The sequence below is a fragment of the Poecilia reticulata genome, linkage group LG12 (assembly GCF_000633615.1).
Source record: "Poecilia reticulata strain Guanapo linkage group LG12, Guppy_female_1.0+MT, whole genome shotgun sequence".
Classification (NCBI taxonomy): domain Eukaryota; kingdom Metazoa; phylum Chordata; class Actinopteri; order Cyprinodontiformes; family Poeciliidae; genus Poecilia; species Poecilia reticulata.
This window is the reverse complement of record NC_024342.1, coordinates 9,090,297-9,111,351: the sequence shown is the minus strand read 5'-3', so window position 1 is coordinate 9,111,351 and position 21,055 is coordinate 9,090,297. Positions and strand designations below refer to the sequence as shown.

Sequence of the window (21,055 nt, the reverse complement as noted above, 5' to 3'; positions counted from 1 at the left end):
AAAAATAATCGATCTCCTCCCTGTTCTGCATAATTACTCCGCTCAGTCAGAAACAGCCACTCAGAACTAGCAGTAATCAGCTAGCCGCCATGTTATCAGGAAGTTTTCATTCAGTAACTCAGGATTATTTATTGTAATGGATCCTGTATTTGCCTTTGAATGTTAAGTTTTATACTTGAATTTTTTGGCAATGTTGAGAGGTTTTATTTTGACTCTTTGCATTATTTAGCCTCTTCAGAGCCTTCGTATGTTTTCAGTCTGTTAAAGGTAGTATTACCGATAGCAGTACAATTTGCACAATGTCTGTTTTGTTTTGTTTTTTTCTTGGAAAAAGGTATTTCAAAGCTTTTATCTAAATTAAGGTGAATTCATGGTTCCTTTTTACACATAATGTAACCGGTAGTGCTTCTGATTTAAAAAATAATAATAATGTGATTGGTATCGGTGATCGGCCCTCATGGGTGATCGGAATCGGAATCGGCAGGAAAAAACCTGATTGGCACATCTCTAGTGCAAACTAAAATGACAACGCATTTAAGAGTACGACTAGCTCACGGTTCACAATTTTAAAGATTTATTGGTATGCAGAAGCAGACGATACAAACGATTAGATTGTGATTGTAATTTCTTCAATCAATAATGCATCTGGTCAAAGCCTATTTGGAAAAAAACAAAAAAAAAATTGTTAAATCTTCTCACACGCGCACGCACACCTTTTATGTCTACATGTCATAAATACAATCAATCTGATATACAAATATTTGGATAGATTCATTTTCTGCAATATTTAAAATTCATCTTGAATTCCGGTTCCTGTTAGTTCAACAAACTTCCCTCCGTTTGAAGCCGTCAGCTCAGAACTTTGAGATAACCGTGGACAAAAAAAAAAAACACCCTCTGAGATCTTTGAAGGCTAACAAGTAAATAGGGGGGTGAAGGGTTAAATAAATACCTGAAGGAAGCAGCGATCAATCCCTGCATACTTCTCTTTCTTAAATCATCCAACATGTTTCGTTTAGTGGATCTAATGGAAATGTCTACACAGCAAGACCAAACAAGCAAATCATCACACAAGTTGCCACCTCTAGCATGAAGGCTGCTTATAGAAATCTCCAGTATGAAATTAAAAAGATACCTTCATGTATCCTTCACGTATCCGCCCAGACATCTAGAGCACAACGGGACGCTGGGTGATCAGTGTTTTTATCTGGCAGCTTTAGTGGAGCAAGGCGTGGGCACAAATTATGCCGACATGAACACACAGTTTGTTTTTGTGTGTGTGTGTGTGTGTGTGTGTGTGTGTGTGTGTGTGTGTGTGTGTGTGTGTGTGTGTGTGTGTGTGTGTGTGTGTGAATGTATCCATGATGCAAATCGTTTTTCGACCCGTTTGGTTTCAGGAATAAGCCCTTCAAGGAAACTCTGTGCTTGTTACAAACACACACCAGCGACATCTACTGGGCTGATGAAGGTAAAAGGGGAAAAAAAAACAACAACAAAAAAAACAGTGGTTAAGCTGTTTGGATGAAAACCCACATGATGGGATCAAGCTTTTCAAATGAAGGCCAAAGGAGGAGTTCTTAAGACATAGAGCAGTATGTCCATGTGCTTTGTTTACTTCCAGGTAGAATCTCATTTTTGTCCATTTAGTCTATTCATTTTATTTCTCCGTTGAGGGGGATGTTTACTTGTACACTGGGTACTGGCGCTGGCCCAACCGGCTAGATCGCTGTCCCCCTCCCGATGATGCACTTGTCTGGGAAAGAGACAGAAGACATTCAGATGGGACATCATGTGAACAAACAGGAGAAAAACAACAACATGGCAGACAGACCAAATAAAACATGGCGCTTTAAAAACCACACCTGTGAAAACTGCGTAGGGTTATAAAAAGTGACGCCTCCTGCGGGTGCAGTCCCCTGGTTGGGATGACTCTGTCCAGGGAAAAGCAGAGGTACTTTGGTACTTCGATGTTGACACATTGATTCACAACAAATTGCCAGTGGGAAAGTGGAAAGACGATGCAGACTGGATCCACGGTGAAGCACCATCACAAACCACTGTTAATGCGTATTTCAGCAGCCATGCAAACTAGACGCTAGGGTTAGAGCAACTCTCCTAGGACAACTTTAAACGTTACATTTAAACCACTGCATCACTCTCCAGCATCATCGACTGTGCTCATTTAATGGGCTTTTTTTTTTTCCTTTCAAGCAAATTGAGGATATTGAATAGGGTCCCGCTAACATTGTGTAGTGAGCACGTTGGCTTAAAACGTATTCCCACCCGTTGCTTTTTATTTTTCGCATTACAATGTCAAACTTTGATGTATTTTAGTAGGGTTTTTTGTGTGGAATTCTGAGGGAGTTCTTCAACATTTACTGAATCCAGTTGTTTTATGAAGGAATCACAGACAACATGAGTGAAGAAACAGCACCGAGAAGCTCAAACAGGTCAGGAAGTTTAAAGTTTCATCAATGTATAAGACAATACAACACGGTTTCATTTATCTTATGAAAACTCAAAAAGAATAGTGCATCTCCAAATCCACCAGAACATGTCCAAACACAAACTGACAGCCCAGGCAAGGTGACCATTAACCAGAGAAGCAACCAAAAAGACCTGAGAAAATCTGCTCACGAGACAATTAATAGTTTTGCACTCCACAAATCTGGCCTTCATGGAAGATAAGCAAAAAGACCGTCAGTGACTGAAAGGAAACACTAAAAAGTCTAGTCAGCAGCTTACAACAAGTCATATAAGGATACAGCGAATGGTGGAAGAAGGGGCTCCGGGTGGATGATGCCAAAATTGATGTTTTTGGCCTACATGTAACAGAAGACCTCCATGGGAAGCTTATCTTCAGTAGGGACAGTATTGCTGGTCAGAGTTTAACGAGGATGGACAGAGGTAAATAAAGGAAGATGCTGCAAGTGAAGCTGTATTGTGCTACAAAAGTCTTGAGTCTGAACAGAACAGCAATCCGAAACATCCAGTCGAAGAGAAAGTATATTTATACGCGACAGTCTACATCGAAGAGACAAAGAGGTGAGACTTGAAAGTTACTGCTCACAGATGCTCTCCTGTCAATCTGACTAAGCTGGAGCGATGTCACTAAGAAGAATAAAATAAAAAAATAATCACTCTATGTGCAAAACTGGAAGACATACTCTAAAAGCAAACAACTTCTAGCTGCAACTGCAGTGACGGGTGTTTCTACAAAGTTTTTCCTGAGGAGAGCTGAATGGAGAAGCGCAGCGCTTTTCAGATTTTTATTTATAACTTATTCTGATACATTTTACTTTTCTTCCGCATCACATTTACTATTTTTTCTATTACACGTAACCCATAAGATACAATTGGACAAGTTTGAGGTTGTAATGTGGGAATATGGAAATATACAGTGGGGAAAATAAGTATTTAGTCAGTCACCAATTGTGCAAGTTCTCCCACTTAAAAAGATGAGAGAGGCCTGTAATTGACATCATAGGTAGACCTCAACTATGAGAGACAAAATGTGAAAAAAAATTTGAGAAAATCATTTTGTCTGACTTTTAAAGAATTTATTTGCAAATAATGATGGAAAATAAGTATTTGGTCACCTACAAACAAGCAAGATTTCTGGCTGTCACAGACCTGTAACTTCTTTTTTAAGAGGCTCCTCTTTCCCCCACTCATTACCTGTATTAATGGCACCAGTTTGAAGTCGTTAACAGTATAAAAGACACCTGCTCACAACCTCAAACAGTCACACTCCAAACTCCACTATGGTGAAGACGAAAGAGCTGTCGGAGGACACCAGAAACCGAATTGTAGACCTGCACCAGGCTGGGAAGACTGAATCTGCAATAGGCAAGCAGCTTGGTGTGAAGAAATCTACTGTGGGAGCAATAATCAGAAAATGGAAGACCTACAAGACCACTACTAATCTCCCTCGATCTGGGGCTCCACGCAAGATCTCAGCCCATGGGGTCAGAATGATCACAAGAACGGTGAGGAAAAATCCCAGAACCACACGGGGGAATCTAGCGAATGACCTGCAGAAAGCTGGGACCAATGTTACAAAGGCTACCATCAGCAACACACTACGACGCCAGGGACTCAGATCTTGCAGTGCCAGACGTGTCCCCCTGCTTAAGCCAGTCCATATCCAGGCACGTCTGAAGTTTGCTAGAGAGCATTTGGATGTTCCAGAAGAGTATTGGGAGAATGTCATATGGTCAGATGAAACCAAAGTAGAACTATTTGGTAAAAACACAACTCGTCGTGTTTGGAGGAAAGTGAATGCGGAGTTGCATCCAAAGAACACCATACCAACTGTGAAGCATGGGGGTGGCAACATCATGCTTTGGGGCTGTTTCTCTTCGAAGGGACCAGGACGACTGATCCGTGTACATGAAAGAATGAATGGGGCCATGTATTGTGAGATTTTGGGTGCAAACCTCCTTCCATCAGCAAGGGCAATGAAGATGAAACGTGGCTGGGTCTTTCAGCATGACAATGATCCCAAGCACACTGCCAGGGCAACAAAGGAGTGGCTTCGTAAGAAACATTTCAAAGTCCTGGAGTGGCCTAGCCAGTCTCCCGATCTCAACCCCATCGAAAACCTTTGGAGGGAGTTGAAAGTCCGTGTTGCCCGCCGACAGCCCCAAAACATCACTGCTCTAGAGGAGATCTGCATGGAGGAATGGGCCAACATACCAGCAACAGTGTGTGCCAACCTTGTGAAGACTTACAGAAAACGTTTGACCTCTGTCATTGCCAACAAAGGACATACAACAAAGTATTGAGATGAACTTTTGTTATTGACCAAATACTTATTTTCCACCATTATTTGCAAATAAATTCTTAAAATTCAGACAAAATGATTTTCTCAAATTTTTTTTCAAATTTTGTCTCTCATAGTTGAGGTCTACCTATGATGTCAATTACAGGCCTCTCTCATATTTTTAAGTGGGAGAACTTGCACAATTGGTGACTGACTAAATACTTATTTTCCCCACTATATACGTGTTTCAGTTAGCAAAGCCTCACTACAGCTGTCAGAAAATTTTTTTGACCCCATAAGAATGTGCCGTGAATCAAATTTCATAGCAGCTGCCAGCTACTATTGCAATAACTTTCTTCCTTTAGCGTTCTGCTTTCTTAAATAGACAGAGCGGAGGTGGTAATGCTGGAGACAGCAGGCGGTAACAAGCAGGCAGACATTCTGGGGCTGATGCTCAGCAAAGCGTTGGATGTAAATGGTAAAGTTTTAACAATGAGATTCTACAGAACAGAAACAGGAAGATGCTGGCAGGGCATTGTTTAAGGACAGACTAGAAGTACCTGGTTTAAATGCTGACTCACTTCTCGTGATAAAGAACTCATTGAGCTAGAACGTGACAGCTAAAGAAAACAAGTAGGAAGGGAACAAAAAGAGAAAAAAAAAATCCCATCACCCTGTATTAGTCATCTTTCATGCAATTGATTAGATCAATTTCCACAATCAAGTTAAGAATAAAACGAAGCAAACGAGCATTAAACAACTGTAGTTCTTAGAAAACATCACCACATTGATGGAATTATATTACAGAGACACATGGAATAGAAATTATAGTAATTTTCCAGACATTCAGCATGAGAAAGATGAGAGTTAAGGTTGGTGTGCATGCATCCTCGAGTCTTCTCTTACAAGAACTTAAAAAAAGCAAACTATGCAGACGAGCCTTATGTCATTGTGCCATAAAGCATAAAGCCAATTACACAGATAGATGGATCTTACCTCTCCTGACTGTGACCCATCTGGAACAGGAGGACCTTCTGGGGCTGGTGGTAACAGCGTGGGGTTGAACACCTGCGCCGGTCAAAAGATTCAGGATGAGTAAAACTGCAACTCTGTACCTTAAAACTTGGATTTATCTCTTGACATTTTGAAGGATTTCAAGTTTTATTGCCGTCTATATAACTATTGAGATAAGATAGTGATAAGATACATTAATAAAGTATAATTCAAGGTAGCAATGCACGTTTTAATGTTACAACTCCATACTTTTCCAGAATACTTATTCCATTTTTTTGGTCTACGTTTAAAGTACAAATACAATAGTTCACTTTCTGATACACAGCAGATATACCAAAATACATTAGGCCTTAATCACTGAAATAAAGAAAAATAAAAAATTTTAAAAAACAGATCGCTTGACTCCCTGATGAGAATAACGTCTAGAAATACAAAAGTTTCCCCCTACTCCATCCTGATCCAGACATGGAAAATAATTTACATTTTCATCCACCCCCAGACTGCATATGAACTCAGGATGTTGTGCAAATGTTTAAAAACCAAAGGAACCTGTGGGGCGGCGCCGCTGCTTGGTGAATTCTGCTCTTGATTTCCACCTTCACTGCCTTCCAGAGGCTGCTGGTTACTGGGAGCTTCACATAAAGAAACAAACAGAAAATATTTCATTTCACTTTGCTTTTACGTATTTAGTTTTATTAGCTTTTTTCAGCTTATCAACAAAAAACTGATAAGAAAAGATTCTTAAGTTTCACTGTGGTCTTGAATTTGGGCAAAACAAAAAAAGGTTGAAGGAGCAAGAGATCTTATCTGTCATCTAGTTACATTTGAAGAAGTTTGAACTCTTCAAATAAAAGTTAAGCTACAATGTTAAAAAAACAGCAGAATTTTTTTTTTACTAATGTTAAAGTCTGAGATGTTTTTAAATGTTCTTGGTTCACTCATTGTACTTTCACGACACACACCTGAGCTGGGCACAAATAGGTTGGCAGACATGGGCATGGGGGCCAAAGGAGCAAATAGGTCCACAGGAGCCGGGGCCACTCCGCTCGGCTTAGCTGTTCCGCTCGGGTTCAGAACGTCCACATATCTGCTCCTCGTGCCTGAGAAGACACAAACAGTCAAACAAATTGCAACTAATGATTTAAAAGATATGTGGTATCCATACATATCTGCCTTGAAAAGTATGAGGCCGAGTCAAATTTCCTCTCTCTACTGTGCATCTTACCTGCTTTTCTGGAAAACATGTTGACGGTAGACCCAGCACCTGGAGGAGCAGTGGGCCCCCCAGGACCAGGCATCTGAGGCATCTTGGGAAAACCAGTTGGAGGTGGAGGAGGAGGCTTACTCTAACAGAGTAAAAACAAACCCATCAAAAAAAAAAAAAAAAACGAGGCTTGTTTATGATTTGCATTTCTAAAATATCAATTTGTTAACCACTGACCTCTTCTTCAGGCTCATTCAAGTCAACCCATCTATTTTTATTTTCATCCCAAACAATCTGGCAAGGATAAACACATGAACCCATCGATTGGTAAAGAACAGTTCTAGAGTTAAGGTGGGAGGAAATAAAATAAGCACATATAACTTACAGAAGGATTTTTATCATCTGGCAAGTGAGCCTCATTTTTCCTCTTCCCAAAGGGCCAAAATGACCAGCCTTTACTCTGTTTGCATGGAAAGGAAGTGCTGCGTTAAACAGTGTAGTAGTGCAGCGTGCAGCTTTTGAAATTGTGCGAAAGTGAACCTTTTCTGGAGAATCCTTCTTGGCTTTCCTTGCCTCCTCTTTGCGTGGCTGTTCGGGAATCGAGGGCGGAGGTGGAGAGGCCTGTTTTACAGCAGAGTTGCTCCGCTCTCTTCCACCGGAGTGAGTGGAGGATTCAGAGGCCCTGCGAGAGCTGCGTCCAGATGGCTGGAAAACAAGATATTCTGATAAGAGCACGCTTTCATACACTCTGGCATTTACATAACAATTGAAGTATTTAGTAGATAAAACTAAGGGCTTCACCACATAATAGTGAAACCAGGTCATTTTAGTGAGTAATAATCATCTCAGTGGAATTTAATATGTTTCGAGACATTAAGGTCTGGTGTTAAATGTCAATTTTACTTATATATTCAGTTTTTTCAGCCAGGATACACCAACATACCAAATGCATTGAAGATTGTGAAGTTGTTCGCGATCTCCTCGGGCCCTGCGGAACCAAACAGACAACAAGGTAAGCATTTTCTCTTTTATTAGTGGTTTCCAGCATTTTTGCCACATAGACCAAAATCATCAAGTTTGTGATCCAGAAATTCAATGGATATTTTTATCAAAACCAGAATTGTATACTGAAACTTGTCATTTTTAATTCAGTTTATTAATTTATACGGAACCAATTCACAACAAATGACATATAGAGGCACTTTGCAAAAAGTAATTTCAATCCAATCCAATATACATTCACACTGATCTGAACAGTAAAATAAGCTCAGTTAATTATTCAACGTAGCTTAAAAAGTTTCTAACTAAGGAAACCCAGAAGATTGCATCGAATCATTGACTAATTTAGGTAGCTTGTATTTAAATAAAATGAACAAAGTCTGACTTTTGTAACGAAAGGATCTACAAATTATTGTAGATTTGAAAAATAAAAAGGGCTTTGCATGTTTGCCTTATTAAAAAAAATTAAAATGGAAAAAAGATATAAAATGTCTAAAATGAATCCTTTTTTGTTTCAAATGTCCTTTCTTAAAAAAAACAAAAAACACTAGCTGTACTGAGCCATGTTTGGTAAATGTTTCAACCCCAGTTTGCCTGTTCTGGTGTGTAATTTTCAGCCATCTGTGAATGAGGTCAGAGGCTGCTGTTAATTTGGATCTTGGACAACCCTGTCTTGTATTAAAAATAACAAAAACAAACTTATTTTAGGTTGTTTTAGAACTGCAGGCTGGCAAATACTGACCATGATAGCCATGTGGTCATACAAGTCCATCTGAGGTGTGAAGGAGCTTCTGGGTGGGGAGGACGATATTGGATGTGTGGGATGCATCTCCGGGTGGGGTGGGAGGGGCTGCTCCATGGGGACCATATGTCCAGGAGAGGGAGGCATGTGCTGGGGCATCTGAAAAGGTGGGTGAGTCATTTGAACAGGTGAATGTGGCACCTGTGAGGGGAGCATGTGAGGCGACATTTGGCCCTCTTGTGGTGGGGGCACAAATTGCTGGTGGGCCCCTGGATAGGCCTGCTCATGTTGAGGGTGGAAGGGGGGATGGGCGACGCCAGCAGGATCCTGTGGAGGGAATCCAGGCATGGGGATTTGGCAAGGTGGTCCACTGGGGGGCACGGGGTAGAACTGGGGCACATCGCTTGAGGGAGTGAGCTGAGCTGGAGCCGCCCCCTCGTGGAGAATGGAGGAGGGAGCTGGAAGGAAGGGAAAGAGATTCAATCTATCTGCCAGCACGAAGAGCTAATCACACACAGAGCAAAAGTTTGAACACATTCACACACACCTGGAGGCATCAACTGCACCGCCTGCGGTTGAGGCCCAGGCATCAATGAGCTCATGAGCTGGTTGTCGGGGCCCTGGCCATCCACCTCCAGAGGCATGCTGTAAGGCTCATGTGGACTCTGGGGCTCAAAGTCTGAACTTTCGCTGATGCAGTCAAACTGTGCAGGAGTACTTCTGTCCCTGTTGTATGTAATCACACCAGTCTTACAAGAGAAGAGAGAGAAAAATCATCAAATATGTTAATTGTTTAAAAGTCACCTGGTTTGTTTAAGTCAATCTAAATCTGCTGAACTTCTGAAAAATAAAACCTTATTTTTATAAGGTTAAAACCTTATATATATAGAGGTCCGACCACAATCTTGCCCCGGCTTACCTCTCTGAGCTTCTTCACCCCTACGTACCCTGAAGGTCACTCAGGTCAGCAGATCAGCTGCTCTTGGAGGTACCGAGATCCAAGAGGAAGCTCAGAGGGGACAGGGCTTCTCTGTCATGGGCCCTAAGTTATGGAACGACTTGCCTTTGCAGGTCAGAGAGGCCCCTTCACTGTCTACTTTTAAAGTTCGTCTTAAAACCCATCTATTTTACTTGGCTTTCAACTCCAGCGGGACCTAGTTTTAAATTGTATGCTTTGTTTTTAAATTGTAAGAGTTTTTTTTATTTTTTATTGTTATGTTGTGTTTTAATGTACAGCACTTTGTATCAGCTGTGGTTGTTTTAAAGTGCTTTATAAATGAAGTTGGTATGGTATGGTATATCAAATTTTTGAAGAAACCAATCGTTGCATAGCTCCCTGTTGGAACTAGCAAGAAATGTCTGTGATTATATTATGCCACGGAACAAGGTGACGTAGAACCATTGCTCTTCCTCACCCTGATCTGTCCATCCAGATGTTTGAGGCGGATCAGCCATTCGGGCTCAATGAACAGCTCTTGCTCGGGTCTTTCCTTTAGTTGCGGATCATAGAACCGCAACTTTTCTGACATCTTTAAACAAAAAGAAAATAAATAAATAAATCACATGTGTCAAAGATAAAATATAAAAAGATATCGAAAGCAAGGAACAACTACAAACCTGAATGATCTGGCTGATGAGCACAGGGGAGTAGTAGGAAGCATGCATGAGGACTGTCTTTGCGATAACTTCACAGTAATGAAAGGCTTGGGCAGACAGGCCTGATTCAGCCAGTCGGCATGCATAGATTAATTTAAACACCTGATGGAGGACAGAAAGAGAGAGAATATAGTCCTCAGATATCTTATTTACAATGTAATCATAAATGTAAAGACATATGAGATATACTGAACAGGCTTCTAAAAATAACAAACACCCACCTGGAAGTTGGGCAGTGAACAAGGCTGGGAGCCCAGAGACTGAGCGTACTCATAGGCCTCCGTCCTCTGGATTGCTTCATTGGTGGCAAACTGATTAAAGGCCAAACTGAAGGAAAGAGACAATAGTTAAATGTCTGGCTTGTTTTCAGTTTATGTCAAAATACATGTCTGTTTTGGGCTAACCTGTGGTTGGATCCAATCAACACCAACTTGGTGCTCTTCTTGGTGTAAACCCCCAGGCCAACTTGGGCCATCAGGTAGCAGAAGTGAGCAGCGTCAGTCAGTCCTTTAGAAGCTTTGTCAAAGCAGGAAAAAAATGGTCAAAAATGTTAGAAATGAAGCTACCAGGTGCCATTAATGTCAATACAGTTTAAACAACTTCCACTGGATAGAAGCTTAATAAAATAATCGTACCCAGAGTGTCACCCATAGTGGTGATGGTGCGAGTGTCCAAGTCCATGTTGTGTGTTAGGTTTGAGAGGACCATGGCCAGATGGGGGCGCCAGTCACCCCACTTCTCCTCTCCACAGCACTGCATATGTGGAAAAAAGAAACTTTCCATTTAGATAGCTGGAAAACCATTGCCAACAACTTCTTCAGCGCACCAGTTTAAAAACAAGCCATAAGGACGAACCGTAGCTGAAGCAGGCATTCTCCCTGACATCAGCTGGTACATTGTTTGGAGAGGGTCATTCATGGGCAAACTATTGGCAAACCTGAAGACAAAAACAACATTTTAATGATTTTAATGAGATTTTAAAACCATAATTATAGATTCAGAAACTTCAACTGCCGCTACTTCACCTTGTCATGACACGTGCATGTGTCCTGTTGTCCATCTTACTAGCCAACAGCAGGGCGTGACCCCAGAGACCTCCTTTCATGGCTGCTTCAAGTGCATCCTTTTTTCACCAGACAAAGAATAAAATGTGTCGGATCTGTTCAGCTTAAAATACTTATGTCATTTTGCGAATCACTGTACCTCCTACCTTTTTGCGCCCAAACAGAAGCAGCTCTCTGAAGCGCTCCGTTTCCTTGCCGACGTTCTCTGGGACGATCATGAAAGTGTCGGACAGGAGGGACAGCGGTCCAGCTCCAGGCTCCTCTTCCGCTCGTGCAAGAGGTTCATTGTTGAAATCAATCAAGTTGGCTTCATTGGGACTCTTGCCAGGCAGCCAGACAGAGCGATGCTCCTTCAGCAGGAGGTCAGCGATGTCTGTGCCGACCACAGTCTGAGGAAATGGAAAACGACAATAAGACCAAATTTTAATCAAATAATAATTGCTCTGGTAGATATACAGCTGCAGGCAACACAGACTAACCCCATTCTGTCTGCAAAGCAGCACAATGAAGTCCCAGATCAGGCGGGCAGAGTCTCTGTCCAGCAAGTTGTTGTCACGGGAACACTCCATTGCTTTGTTTTGAGAGAATTTTATCACATCAACCTTGTGGGTCTCCTCCCTGTTGGCAGGACAGAAAACGTTAGGATATAATATGTTTCAATACAAAAACCTAAACTGCAGCAAAAAAAACCTTGAATGTTCAATGTTGTTTGAATGCAACATTCTGCTTTTTTGTTACACTACTTTGCACTGAAAAACTGAAGTCTGGTTCTTTAAGGAGTTTACTTTCACCAAGATTCTGTGAAGTATTTGAGATGGAGACAACTAGAAAAATAGACTTACTTAATCAGAGGTCCAGGGAAACCTCGCAGCTCAGCCTGATCGGCGGTATCCTGCAGCATCGTCTAAAAGGAGAAGTAGAAGATAAAATAATACATAATATATTCTTTACATTATTTTCTGCACACAATCGTCTAAAATGTTTGTATCTCCAAAAAGGAGATAGAAACTAATTTTACAACCTATGATCCATAAATTAAGGAATGCCTACTTTGCGATTAATGCATAATGACATAACGTAACTTAATATGTGCTGAAATTTACACCTTAAAGCTCTGTACAAAACAATAACTAAAAACTTTTTACAATTTTTTACAGTAAATGTACCTCCATGTTGTGAATCTCAACCAGAGCAGGCTGCCCAGCTGAGGGGAGATTGGGCAGGACTTGGATCAGATGACCTCCAGGTCCAAAGCGAGCACAACGATGGGGCATGGTAAACTTTTCTGGGGTTGCAGGACGAGGGGGAGCTGAAAGGGAAACAATGGCTACCGTGTAAGTAATTAAGTGAGATATAATAAAGAAAAAAAAAGCTTTAAAAAATACATATTCTCCAAAAACTGAGTTTTGTAAGATTACGTTGCTCTGATGCAATCCAGGTACTGTCTGCAGTGTACTCTGAGGGATACATGTACTGGCTGTAGTTCTGAGTAGCGTCCGTTTGATTTGGATACTGGCCATAAGAGTAGTCAACAGGGAGAGTGGATTGTGTTGTGTCATAAACTGCAGACACCAAGTCAGGCTGGCTCCTGTACACCTGGCTCTGCAATTGAAGTGGAGAAATAAAAAAGAGTTGAGAACAAGGTGGCACAAGATCCAGGTCACAAAAAATTGAAAAAAACAAAAACAAAAGTAAACAGCTTTTTTTTATTGCCTATGAAATAAAAAGCAGCCATGACAGTTCACCTGCTGCGACCGGGAGCTGAAGCTGCTTTGTCTGCTGTGATGACTGGTGGAGCTGTGCACGCTGTGTGCCGACCGCTCGCTGTGCACACTGTGCCGGTCAAAGTCGTCGCCGTAAGCATCTCTCCCGCGCACGTTGTCGTCATCAAAACTACGATCATATCCGGGATAGTACAGCCAATGGGCGTCGTAGACATCTTTCCTGTGAGAGAGCCCATAAAACCCTCAGCAGGAGTAAACTGATAGGACTCATGCATAGCTACACTGCTTTACATCTTTTTGTCTTCATTGTACTTTTTACTAAGATGCACAGAGTTTTAATAACGCATACCTGGGCTGATTGTAGTAGCCGTTTCTGTACGTCTCATTATAATAAGACCAATAGGACTGATCATAGTATCCTCTGTATCGTTGGTCGTACTGTCCGTAGTTGTATCCTTTTTAAACAAATAAAGATGATAATTGACAAATACATTACATTTTTTCTTTCATAAATCACTGTCGAATTGACATTGTATTAGCAAATATGTGTAGCTCATACCTCTATAATCATAGTGCTTGGGGTAATCTGCATAATATTCACCGTAGGCACTTCGGTTTTGCCGTTGGTAATCTTCGGAATAACCTTGCCTGAAGGACAACACAAGGTGGTATTTCACAGAACCAATACAACACATGAAATTGAAACATGCACAAAGTGTTATTTCAACATGCAAAACCAAACATGTTGCTGCAATTAGCAGCCTTGTGTGTGTGCCGACTAAAGACCGACAATAAATGATTTCAAAGTAAAGGATGCAAAACAAATCATCAATGCAATTTCTGTTTCACATTAAAAATGCATAAAAGATCACTTAGAAAAGCAATGTTTGTCGTTTCATATTTGCAGTTATTAAAATACACACTTTGGATGGCAATAAGATATTGAGGCTGTTGGATGGAGTCCCACTCCAGCAAATTCACACACTTGACACAGTGGTAATAGTGTGTTAAAGTAGCATTAATTTTTAACTTCAATTTCCTAAAAATGTGCAGACCTTATTAAGTATTTATTTATTGGAGTCAAAGGTAAAGTGGAGAGCAGATCGCTGCTTACAGCTTCAAATATGATCTGACTGAATAGACAATAAATAAAGAAATATTTTCACATTTCTTATTTTTTTTATTATTTTTATAAATTGTAGTCATTCGTTTGTTTTTCTAAAAGATTTTTTACACCAACATTTACATTAATTTGCCAGTTGTTCAGTTGCAGGGAAACAAAAACCATAAGCATTGTATTATCAAAAATATAATTTAAGAATAATTGATATTACCGTGCGACTTATGTGATTAATTGATTAAATGCATTGCGACAGGCTAAATTATGGTAAACCATTCTACCTCAGAAACACGAAGTAGTGACATTGTTTTCCAACAATTCTGACTTTTAACTATTGAATTGAAGAAGATTGTGATGGTTAGATGCTGAAGCAAGACTGACTGTTTCTCTAACCTGGATGAAGGCCGGTCCGAGTACTGACTAGCCCTTGAGTTGGGTCGCTCTGACTGCGGTTCTCTGTATTGGTAGTTTGGATCACGGTAACCCGGGTTCTGCCCATCATATCTGCCATAATAAGGATCTCCTCTGCCTCGGTAGTTTGCATCCTAACAGGAAAGCATTAAAAACTGATTAATAAAGAGGGACACACAACAGTTGCTCATAAATGCTAGTCCAAAATTGTCTCAACCCTTACTTGATAATACTGCTGCATTCTAGGATCTCCCGGTGGAGGTGGATACTGGCCTGGAGGGTACTGTCCTCTGCTATCTGGGTATTCTCCATAGTTTCCATAATAGCTGCTGTACATCTGTCCGGATCCAGAAGGAGGATGCACATAGTCTTGATGGCTGCCTGCAGAGGAGGGTGGTCGGGGAGCTTCAGCTGGAACTGCTTGGGGATTCCCCGGAGGTACGGCCCCCTGCGTGCCTGGAGGCCACGCCCCAGGAGCGACAGGAGGAGGAGCATTCCCTCCAGTAGGTCCTTGTGCCGGAGTTGAATATTGACCTTGAGAAGGCTGGGCTCCACTGACAGGAACAGCAGGAGCATCCCTCTGTTGCTGCAATGCAACTTTAGAATCCGATGTCTTAGGAGGTTCACTTTGAGTCTGCTGAGTGTTTGGAGCAGCTGGAGGCGGTCCTGGTGGAGCTTGTGAGGTGGATGTAGAAACTGCTGTCTGGATAGAGAGAGTCCCTCCATCTCTTACTCCCTGCTGAGCATCCTTGGTGACCTGCAGGTAAAATCCATTACTAGACTGTGATGACTCATGCAAAGACGACGGCTGGCCGTACACCTGGCTCTGGCCGTGTGATTGGTGCATAGAAAAATCAAGCAGTTCGTAGTTTAATGTCTGATTATGGTTAGAGACAGAAGCAGTCACGAGAGAAACGGGCTGTGAATTAACAGTAGAATGGCTTTCTGCCCCCAATGATTGGCCCCTTGAAAGAGGAGGGTGGACTGGTTGAGAGTGTGGTGGAGTTGTGATTTCTGAAGGTGCTCCAACTGTTTTGTCACGAGTCAGATTGAGCGGACCCTGATTAGGAGCGGAGGAACAGAAAGCCGCGGACCCAGAAGAAAAGAGCGGATTTTGCTTAGAAGGTAGGGCTGATGGTTGAGAGATACTGGCACCAAGCCCTTGTGCGGGAGGTCTTTCGGGGAACACAACTTCTCCATGATTAGTCTGAGTGGATGACGGAGTAGGAATGCTGGGGGGAATCACGCTGTAATTGGATACAGGCGGGGCAATTAAAACGGGCTGATGAAGTGAGCTAGACACGAGCAGAGATGCGTAACCCAGGCCGCTTTGAGAGTCAACTGGCTCCGCATCACTCACCTTTGGTGGGTTTTCTAGGTTCTCTGAATGCTGCTGAGTTGCTGTCTGAGCCCTCTGCGAGGCCTGCAGGTCCAGCGGACAATCCTCTGGTGGCTGGATGACGTCAGCACTGGGTTCTCTTAATGGAGCAAAAACTGTGAGGGCCGCAGGGGCAAGGAGGAAGTTGGTACCCAAGCTCGTAGGGTCGCTCTGAGCCCACAGAGTAGTGGCTGGACTCTCGCAGGGCCGATTGGCCCCAAAAGCACGAGACGAAGGTCGAGAATGAGGATGCACCACTGAGTGGGTTTGACTGGATAATCCATCACCGGGAGAAGGAGCTGGAGCTTGTCCTGGCCCAAAAATGTTCTCCATATTGTCTGGCGGCTGCTCCAAGTTACCAGATGTGGAATCAGAACCTCCTTCAGCGACCATTTTAGCCTTGTCGACTTCAGCAGGACGCACTCCAACACCATGTGAACGTACGGGTTCAAACGAGCTGTTAGCGCTTGCTTGGAAAATCCCAGTTGGTTTTGGTGGGCTAGGCGTGGGGTGCCACATATGCTCTGCTGAACCTTGCACGCCTACATCACCACTTGGAGATGTATCTATCTGCTCAAAGTAGCCTCCGGCAGCAGCAGCGGCAGCAGCAGAAGAGGCATTAGGATTATCAGCGAGACGAGGGCTTTCCTGCTGAATAAAGGTACCTTCGACTCCCTGGTGCCGACGGGAGCCGGTTCCACTTCCATGGCTCAAATTGCTGTAGTTGGATGACACACTCGCAGATCTCATTGGTCTTGGGACTGAATCTGGAGTTTCCAGGTTGGGTCCTGCTTCAAACTGGTCAACTGGGTTACATGCAGCAATAGCAGCAGCAGCACTGCTGCTGGATTCGTTGGGTAAAACTTCCTGGTTTGGAACACACTCCAAATTTTCCACGTGGTCAAAGTCGTTATCTGGGAGCTTCTGGATGTGCCCCTGTAAATGATGACTGCTTTCATTCATATAGGGAAGGCGTGAATGATCAGGAACAGACACTCCTTGGTAATCTATGGTCAGATCTGAATGACTACTATGAGATGGTGGGTTACTGTTATGCTGAAAAGATGCAGCAACACCATTTAATGTTTTATTCCTCTCATCAGCAAGCGTTTCCTCGTTTTCCACATCACTCCCTTTGAAGAACATCGAGATTGTACCAGATTCTTGACCGTATGCATCTGTGGCAGGGATAGAACTTGGAACAGGTTGACTGACAGGACCATGCCCCGTACTGGAAACATGAGGAGATCCAGCAGAGTCTGTAGGTGGCTGAGGATGGCTCGGGCCGGTACCCATTTGGTGGTAGCCGGAGTCCTGCACTGGTTGGTTGAACCACAAGTCATGGGGCGCAGAGCTCTGACTGAAATAACTCTGGGTTTGGAAATGTGAGTTGAGGTGCTGGGGTTCATTTGGGTCAGGCAACAAAGAGCTGGCAGCTGCTAAAGGGTTCTGAAGAGGAGCAGGGGGGCGAATTTGGGGATGTCCAGAGTAAGCTGGAGGGGTGGGGGCACTATGGTGGGGTGACTGGCTGTGGGAGGGGTACATCTGGGACTGTGGTGGTATATTTGAGGGCCGTGCTGGTGGATCAACAGTTGGTTGGAAATAGTTTTGAACTGAGGGAGGCCGGCTTGAGTGATCAGGAGCCCACTGAGTAGATGAAGATGAGGGTGGAAGGGGTTGAAAAGGCAAAGGATGACCAAGATGATGTGCCTGAAAATCCTGGTTAAAAAGTGTATTACTAGGTGCTGGTGACGTATGTGATGCATCTGTGGACATAGTTGCAGCTGGATCTCTTGAATTAAAATAGTCCTGTTCATTATTAGCTGATACATATCCTGTGGGACTTGGAGATGGGAAAACACCAGCAGATGGAGTACCCCGAGGGGTGAATAAAGTCACCCCTGACAGAGGTTGTGCTGGGGGACCAGCCACTGCAGCTGGAACATTTTCAAGCAACTGCGGTTGTGGAGGGAGTCCAGAACCAAGTTGAGAGTACATAGCATTAGGTGGAGCTTGCATTTGTGGTGGGCTGCTGTTAGGTATTGTAGGAAGACCACCTACAGCCATTGAGGGTTGAGCTCTGCCAAAAGCAAAAGGGTCCGTTATGGGCTGTGTAGGAGGCGGCATAGTAGCTGTCACCGCTGTTGCATGCTTCTGAGGCCTTATCCTGCCTGTCATATTAGGCAGAGAGGCCCGGGGTGGTCCAGCCCGAGGGGTTGGTTGCATGTCTGCACAGCAAGTCCAATGACCAGGTCACTCTGAGAGATGTCACTGAAGAGACTGAAGTCAGGCGTAGCTGTAAGAAGTAAAAGAAAGAGGGAAGGGTTAATAAAAGCAGCACATGTTCCTTTGAAAGAACATTACCACACCTTTATTTGTGTAAAAATTACAACGTGGCAGCTTCAACATCAGAAAGTGTTTCAGCTACGTACACGTCCTCTCTGCATCGCCCCTTTAACTTATCTCATGCATGTTAAGAAAAAGCATACTTAAATCTCCTGCTATGCACAAAAACAGTGATTTTAAGAGAAGGAAGTTTTCACTTTTCCTTGATACATTAAAATTTAAACATACTTCAAAGAAATCTTGTAGAAATATGAAGAATCACATCCCTATTCAGAGGCTAAGAAGACAAAGGCAACTAACTATTTTGTTTACTCTTATATATGCTTGTAGCGTAGATACATTTGCAATTGATGCTGCTCATCATGTAATCGTAATGGCCCCAACATTTTAAAAATATCAACTGCAATCAAAACAAAGCTGGTTAATGAAGTACTGATTTCCTCCTACAGAATTTCACAAAAAAAGTTTTAAAAAGTGAACTGAAAAAAAGCCTTACTTCTGCTTTCTGTATTTTTAAACAAGAATAGAGTTCACTGACAGGCATTATCAAAGACAATGGAGAATAAGAAAGATTTCAGTAAAACAATATGACAAATGCCTTATGTGATGTCATCAGAGGTATGTGTTTTTTGGGAGGGTGAATTTTAGCTTCAGTAAATGAATTACGCCACCATACCAAAACACATAAACACTGACCACGTCACATTGTTAGGTAAAATCTGCATCTTAACCAAGACTGATTCATCTAAAAGAAAAGTGCAATGATTTTAAGTACTGCATAGGGACGAACAGCAATATTATTTTTAATATGAATCTATTAAATTGGAATTAGCGCTGCATATCACCAGATAAACAAAGCGAAAGCCATCACTGAATCAAAAAGCACTGACTAGTAATTAGACAACAAAGTGCCCTTAGATTTATAAATCAATGTGTTCTTACAATAATACATGCAATGAACTTTGACTTCGTTTAAATCCTATCATTTGTTATTGTACATCTGTCACATGGAAGCTAAGAAGATCTACGTGAATATGCTAAGCTAGAGAGGAGGATCAATAACAGCCACATCTCACACGGAAGGTAAGTAGGTTCAGTCAGTCGGAAGAGCGATCCAAGATTTTTCAGACGATTAGGTTACAAATTTATAAAGAACAACCAGGTAGGCTAGCGATAGCTATGTTGAAACTCGAAGTTCCAAAAAGTCCAAAAGTTGGCTGCAAACTTGCCACTTGTCACCGATAGCTGGAATTAGCTATTACATAACCGAGGCTAGCTCTCTTTGGTCAGGCTCGACATTAAGTTACCGTTACACATTAAGCTGCCTTAGAGGAAGGGTCCAGAGAGTGCTCTGGCTCAACAGCTAACAGGAACGCTACATGTCCACAGCGGTACACAGCAAAAATACTAACATTATACATTAGCTTATATGGGGCAAAGTCGAGCAAGAAGACGGACATAGTGTAGTTGTACCAACTCTTCCGTGACAGGAAAGCACACGGCTAAGTTACGAGTCCTTAGACAATCCTAGGGTGATTTAACAGGTTCATTGCCTGGACAGCTAGCCTTAGCATTGCTGCTTAGTTAGCACCGCCAGCTAACTAGCCTGTGCTAACTAAAGGGTAACAGTGTAATTCCACTTAGGGACACGGCATTAAAACCCTTGTAGTACAACTTTGTTAACTGCGCTAAATGACTAATATTACACAATGTCAAAAACATTCATATATAAAAGTACGTTCTTACAAATATGCAGGACTGTAAGTCTCACACAACGCCACCATCTTCAATGAACACATCCTACTAGGCTACGTGTACAAGCTCCGTCACGGCCCAAACAACAATTACGTGAAAACGGGGCGGAGCTTGTTAGACTCCTGCGTGGATAAACATTTAATTAAACGATGAGCAAAAAGGAATTCTCATTTACAAATGAATTATACTGAGTTATATATGTCAGTGGGTTTAAATGACTTACTACAAATTAAGTTTTTCAAAGACGTATTTATTAATGTATTTATTTTTAATACCGTCATGATTATTAATATGTTATCATTAATGATGAAGAAACTGCTAACATAGCAGTTGTCCAGCAGACAGTCAATGACGCCCCTCACAAGCAAGTTCATTATGATTGAAAGAAACTAGCTATTATGACTGTGGTCTCCAAATGTATTAATAGAAAGTTAGGTGGAAGGAAAAAGTATGGTAGAAAAGCCTTGGGGGAAGGTGGGTTGAGGATTATGAAGCAAAAACTATGTAAAAATTTTGGGGAGACAAGACTTGATTTGCAGCTAAAGTCAGGACGTTAAGAGCTACCACACACATATCCATGACATGGGCTACAGCTGTCAGGTTCCTTATCTTAAGTCAATCCTGAACCAGCATCAATGTGAGAAGTGTCTTGCTTGGGCTGAGGAGAAAATTAAGTAAACTGATTATCAGTGGTGCAAACTCCTCATCTAAGGTTAAAGTATGTTTTGCATTTTATTTGGAAATCAAAGTTCCATAGTCTTGAGGACAAATGAGGCGGTACAGCTTCATTTGTCATCAGTGTCAAGTTTTCAATGACACTGATGATTTGGGGAGCCATGTCATCAGATCATGTTTCATCAGGTCCAATACTGGTTAT

General features: G+C 42.2%; 1 protein-coding gene across 4 annotated transcripts; it reads right to left on the bottom strand.

Annotated features, from left to right (window-relative positions):
• Positions 1 to 1,591: 1,591 nt before the first annotated feature.
• Positions 1,592 to 20,254, bottom strand: sec16a (SEC16 homolog A, endoplasmic reticulum export factor). Of its 4 annotated transcripts, XM_008423699.1 has the most exons (32): positions 20,170 to 20,254; positions 16,060 to 18,373; positions 14,923 to 15,456; positions 14,682 to 14,833; positions 13,728 to 13,816; positions 13,518 to 13,623; positions 13,190 to 13,388; positions 12,863 to 13,046; positions 12,611 to 12,753; positions 12,287 to 12,348; positions 11,924 to 12,062; positions 11,591 to 11,833; positions 11,406 to 11,503; positions 11,236 to 11,317; positions 11,016 to 11,133; positions 10,785 to 10,896; positions 10,602 to 10,707; positions 10,342 to 10,482; positions 10,140 to 10,253; positions 9,272 to 9,473; positions 8,725 to 9,182; positions 7,927 to 7,971; positions 7,524 to 7,688; positions 7,369 to 7,443; positions 7,221 to 7,277; positions 7,005 to 7,125; positions 6,742 to 6,879; positions 6,329 to 6,411; positions 5,762 to 5,833; positions 5,326 to 5,385; positions 1,863 to 1,931; positions 1,592 to 1,753 (listed from the first exon to the last, which is right to left on the bottom strand). In XM_008423699.1, exons 2-32 carry the CDS (start codon positions 18,301 to 18,303, stop codon positions 1,682 to 1,684), a joined length of 6,483 nt encoding a protein of 2,160 aa, XP_008421921.1. In that variant the 5' UTR covers positions 18,304 to 18,373; positions 20,170 to 20,254; the 3' UTR covers positions 1,592 to 1,681. The 4 variants fall into 4 exon arrangements, with proteins under 4 accessions (XP_008421921.1, XP_008421919.1, XP_017163427.1 ...); XM_008423697.1 differs by having other exon boundaries at positions 14,923 to 18,373; XM_017307938.1 differs by having other exon boundaries at positions 5,347 to 5,385; positions 14,923 to 18,373.
• Positions 20,255 to 21,055: the final 801 nt, after the last annotated feature.

Excerpts from the sequence above, each read along its gene's own strand:
- sec16a (XM_008423697.1), bottom strand. The coding sequence starts at position 18,303 with ATGCAACCAACCCCTCGGGCTGGACCACCCCGGGCCTCTCTGCCTAAT. Across the intron at positions 11,834-11,923 it reads TGCTTTGCAGACAGAATGGG|ACTGTGGTCGGCACAGACAT; the intron begins GTTAGTCTGTGT and ends CCATTTCCTCAG. Across the intron at positions 7,972-8,724 it reads ATGACCACATGGCTATCATG|GGCCCGAGGAGATCGCGAAC; the intron begins GTCAGTATTTGC and ends TTGGTTCCGCAG.